The 5,361-nt window shown below is 46.4% G+C and overlaps 1 protein-coding gene across 1 annotated transcript in view; it reads left to right on the top strand.

Moving 5' to 3' along the window:
• Positions 1-2,761: 2,761 nt before the first annotated feature.
• Positions 2,762-5,361, top strand: part of arhgap32b (Rho GTPase activating protein 32b) — a gene marked incomplete at its 3' end in the record, with an annotated part of 20,958 nt that continues 18,358 nt past the window's right edge. The window contains exon 1 of the mRNA XM_080528064.1: positions 2,762-2,882. Coding sequence (XP_080384190.1) covers positions 2,777-2,882 — 106 coding nt within the window. The 5' untranslated portion in view covers positions 2,762-2,776. The remainder of the gene's footprint in view (positions 2,883-5,361) is intronic.

Genomic DNA, 5,361 nt, shown 5'->3' with positions numbered 1-5,361 from the left:
CATCTCCTTGGTTCTTTCCCTCCTCTGGTGTCCCAGAGTTCCAGATGCCAGAGAGAGGTTGTTGGCTCCAGTCCCCCTGGCTGTGGATTATTGGCTTCCAACCTGCTGAAGCGATATTGGAGCCTTTTCACCACAGGCAGGCAGGGCTCCCACAGGCTCCTCCCACAGGCAGGCAGGGCTCCTCCCACAGGCAGGCAGGGCTCCTCCCACAGACAGGCAGGGCTCCCACAGGCCCTTGAAATCCTTGAAGTTTGTGAATTTGAGAAAAAGAAATCAAGTTCTTAAAAGTTTTTGAAAATAGGGTTATTGAAACGGCTTGAATTCCCCCCCCCCCCCTCTCTCTCTCTCTCTCTCTCTCTCTCTCTCTCTCTCTCTCTCTCTCTCTCTCTCTCTCTCTCTCTCTCTCTCTCTCCCTCCCTCTCTCTATCTTTCTCTCTCTCCCTCTCTCTATCTTTCTCCCTCTCCCTCTCTCTCTCTCTATTTAAAAAAATATATTAAAAAATGTTTTTCTTAGCTCGTCAACTAGTTATATCTCAAACTATGCCGTGTTGGGTCCTTGAATTTGAGGGAATTGAGTCTTGAAAGTCCTTGAAAGGTGCTTGAATTTGAAGTTTCAGGAGGTGTGGGAACCCTGCATAGGAATAACTCTCTGACCCCCTGGACGAGGACTCAGCCGTTATATAGTTTCATAGGCACACCATGGTCCAGTAAGCTTCTAGCAACTGCTGGGGAAAGTTTTACATCATTACATGGATCAGCTAGTTCACTGCAAGTATCTATCTCCATAGCTGTTGATGTGGGAAGTGATATCGTATGGGATACTACCAGGCTTGGTACAACCCCTCTGCAACTGTCTAAACGACAGGTCTTTCCATCCTTTCAAGATCTTCATTAAAAGACGGCTGAAACGATACGCTTGGCATTGTTGATCTGCAGATAGTGTTGAGTTTCCAAACAGCCTCTGGACCCGACCGATGCTGCTGTCAGCTGAGCTGACATTGAGCAGACAGTTTGAGAAGTCCTCCTCAGACAGTTTGTGGGAAGTTGCTTGCCTTGCTCGCTCTCTCCCTGCAGCTTATGTTAATGTGGGGGTTCGTAAATAACGTTGACAGTCTGTGTGAGCCGATAGCATTGTTCCGTCAGCCCCCACATAACGATGCGATACGCAAAGCCTGTCTGATGCAGGCGGTAAACAGAGCTTTCTGATGCAGGCGGTAAACAGAGCTTTCTGATGCAGGCGGTAAACAGAGCTTTCTGATGCAGGCGGTAAACAGAGCTTTCTGATGCAGGCGGTAAACAGAGCTTTCTGATGCAGGCGGTAAACAGAGCTAGCTCAGCAGTTTGCGGTGGGCTCAACACATTAGTCTTTCCCACACAGGGGGAGTTGGAGGTTGAATTGGGAAAGATGGTCTTGTGTTGTGTATGTTTAGAGGCTGATTCCTGATGTCGATGCAGTGTGCTGCTTGTGATTTGCAAACACTACTGTAGAAGATGCATATTTTTGTTGAAGAAAGATTTTAGAAAGTCTACATGTAAGAGCTTAGCTGTTTAGAGAATTTAAAGGAAGTTGTTATGGTGCAATGCTGCAGGCATTTAACACTAGAACAGCCCTGGGTGGGGTCATTTGACCATGTGTGTAAAAAAGTTGTAAAAGGTATAAAAAGTTATATCTTTGCACTCGATCACATTTCAGGACCCTCCTTTCATGACGTTTCCTAGATATGTGCGTTCTACCACCCAGTATCCTTACATTTTCTAAATCACGTCAGGATAAGCTAGTATGAAGCTATTTTGCAGTTTTTCTGTGTAGGAAGCAGGCCAATTTACAAGACGGCCAACTAGTGGTTGTTGTGTGTAAGTAGCAGCTTCCCATTGTATAGCAGCTTCCCATTGTAAAGATTATGGTCATTTGGAATGGACTTTATTTGACCCCCCGAGTAGATAAAAAAGGCACGGCTGTTCTAGTTTAATTGGAGAGCAGTCTCCTCTGTTAGACAGCAGTCTCCTCTGTTAGACAGCAGTCTCCTCTGTTAGACAGCAGTCTCCTCTGTTAGACAGCAGTCTCCTCTGCTGGGGGGACATTTGGCTCTGTGGTCGTCTAGTTGCAGTGGAGGATTCTGAAGGTTTCTGAACATAAATGTGTGGCCAAGCCAACTCTATTGTTTCCTCCAAAAGCGGGATTTTTTATTTTCACTTGTTGGCTGTTTCACATGTTCCAAATGGAACAAAAATGGACTGGACCCATACTTTCATACTTTTATACTTTTAAAGGCTTAGGCCTTCAAATGACCACCGGTCTTTGGTATTGAAGTGGTGGACGGTACTTGGTATTGGAAGAGGAGAATGCCTCTGCAATGAAGCCGGGCTCACATGGTCAAAGCATTCCACAGATGATGTAATGGAAGGGTTTGGCTAAAGGAAGGGCTTGGCTAACGTCTGCAGAGGAATGTTTTAGCTACCGCCAGCTCTCTGTCTCTACCTGGCTGGTAGGACGTGTCTCATACCTCACATACTACGAGGTGAACCAGGATGGTCTTGGGGGTCTAGGGGGGTCTAGGGGGGTCTAGAAGGGGACCAGGGGGGTCCAGGGTGGTCTAGGGTGGACCAGGGGGGTCTAGGGGGTTCCAGCGTGGTCCACAAGGTGACGAAAAGGCCAATCTACTCCTAGCTCCAAACACTGAAGGCTGAGTGTGTGTTAAACCCAGACTGTGTGTCTCTCCTCCCTCCCTCAGTGTCTAAGAAGCACGGGAAGCTGATCACCTTCCTGCGAACCTTCATGAAGTCCAGACCCACCAAGCAGAAGCTGAAGCAGAGAGGCATCCTGAGGGAGCGGGTGTTCGGCTGTGACCTGGGAGAACACCTGCTCAACTCAGGACATGACGGTGAGACACACACACACACAGACACACACACACACACACACACAGACAGACACACCACACACAGACAGACACACACACACACACAGACAGACACACACACACACAGACAGACACACACCACACACACACAGACAGACACACACACACACACACACACAGACACACACACACACACACACACACACACACACACACACAGCCTCTTTCCTGCACATACATGCGTACAGATGGAGCTCAAACAAACAACCATATGTGTTTTTGTGCGTTATGGTCAAACGTTCATGGTCGTCCGACGTCCTGTGGTTAAGGTTTGACTATGCACAGCCATGCTCTCTGGGCTGGCCCCTGGGAGGGTTTCCACATACAGAGACTTACACAGGGGTTAAAGGTCAAGGCGGGGCAGTCAAGGATATTTCTTCTCTGAGCAGTCTGCCTGCCCCCAGAGTACACAGGAGTGCTAACTTGTCACGTTTCTGTGAAATCCACAGTTTTTACCTCAGAATAGGTCATACGTGTCATCCGAGTCACATGATGCGTGAGCTAACATCTAAACTCCGCCGCTGTTGAACATTTCAACGTTTAGTTTCAGGCAGTTAGGAGCTACAACTCCTGACAGCGTGGAGAACACACGGTCACGGTAGCTCTGATTTCAATCACGAGAAATATGTTCAGAGTGAACTCGCAGTGCCAGAGTGTGGAAAATGATTTACACAAACCTGGACACGGTGTGTCCATACAGCCTACTGTAGCCTGCTGCTGAAACGCACGGAATGTTGTTATTGAATCTTACTTATGTCTTGAAACATACCATATCACAGGTACTGATAAAGAAATCCTCACGCAATCTTATTAGGACAGATTTATTTATTTTCTTTTTTTTTTACTTTCTTTTTATTTAGAGTAAGGCAGATGTCACGAACATATCCCCCCCCCACCCCACAAAATCCCGAGTGGTTCATCCCAGGATGAAGGATATAAATAAATAAAAATAAATAATTATAATAATAATAACAGTGGTGATAGGTAATGAAGACAGTAGACAGATAAGTAAACAAAGAAATAAAGTGCAATTCATTTGTAAGTGAGGATAAATGAGATGGTCGTGTCGGACAAATTTATTTCCAAACCACGTTTACTAGAAATGTAGTGAACAGATTGAGACGGCCTCTGTTTCGCCTGCAGGTCGTGTTGTGATGAATGAGCTTCAACAGCTGCTGCATCTATGAGGGTCACTCTCTCTGTCATTGTGCCACGGATGTCTCTCTCTCCTACATACACACATACACATTTAGATACATTATTCTTATCCACATTGAACCATAGTGTAATAAAGAGCTTGCATGTACAGTACCAGACACTTCCCCATTCAATTGAATATGAAAGTGTGTCCAAACGTTTGACTGGTGCTGTATATGCCTGAAGAAGGTCTATGACCGAAAGCTTGCACAATAAACTATGTTATTCTGCACAGATTTGAGTGTGCGGATGCTGTTTTTTTGCACTCTATTGATGCTCTTCGATGAGTGGTGGTATTTTCACTGTTTTGACCGCTACTGTATACAAACACTCCTCTCCTGCGCTGTTCAGGCTGAGTGATGCGCTCTAAAGCCCTAGCCCAGAGCTAACTGCCCTATGCTAGGCTAGCCCAGAGCTAACTGCCCTATGCTAGGCTAGCCCAGAGCTAACTGCCCTATGCTAGGCTAGCCCAGAGCTAACTGCCCTATGCTAGGCTAGCCCAGAGCTAACTGCCCTATGCTAGGCTAGCCCAGACCTCTGGTTCATGTCTGTTCTGTCCATGTCAGTGTGGATCAGGACTCATGGCTGATTAATGAGGAGGAGGAGACATTTCTCCCGCTCTTTCTCTCCCTTCATAGCCAGTGGCAGGTTGTCTGATGATCCTGTCCAGATCGCTACTGTCTGCCTCCTTCTCTCTGCTGTAGAAGCACAAGTTAAACAAGTTATACCACAGTTTATGACAGATATTTCTAACAGATAAGCTAGTGGATATAAGGTATTGCAGCACTGCTATGCTTCAGATGTAGAGATTGTAAGTTAACGATCTTAAAGGTCTTTTTGGAAGCAAGACTGTTGATTTAGGTTTCTGTGTGAAATGTTCCTGCTGTTTGGCCAGCCTTTCCTCTTTTTCAAATCATGAGAATGCCATTTACCCTGAAGCACATCTACACTATATGGACAAAGGTATTGGGACACCCGAACATCAGATCACACCCATGTGCTTGTTGAACTTCTCATTCCAAAACCACCGGCATTAATATGGAGTTGGTCCCTTTGCTGCTATAACAGCTTCCACTCTTCTGGGAAGACTTTCTGCTAGGTTTTAGAATATGGTTGCAGGGATTTTCCCCCATTCAGCCACAAGAGCTTTATGAGGTCGGGCAACTGATGTTGGGCGAGAAGGACTGGCTCGCAGTCGGCGTTCCAATTCATCCCAAAGGTGTTGGATGGGATTGAGGTCAGA

This window comes from Nansenia antarctica (assembly GCF_963989245.1).
Source record: "Nansenia antarctica genome assembly, chromosome: 4".
NCBI classification, from domain to species: Eukaryota; Metazoa; Chordata; class Actinopteri; order Argentiniformes; family Microstomatidae; genus Nansenia; species Nansenia antarctica.
The sequence above is the reverse complement of the archived record's forward strand: the minus strand, read 5'-3'. Positions and strand labels throughout refer to the sequence as shown.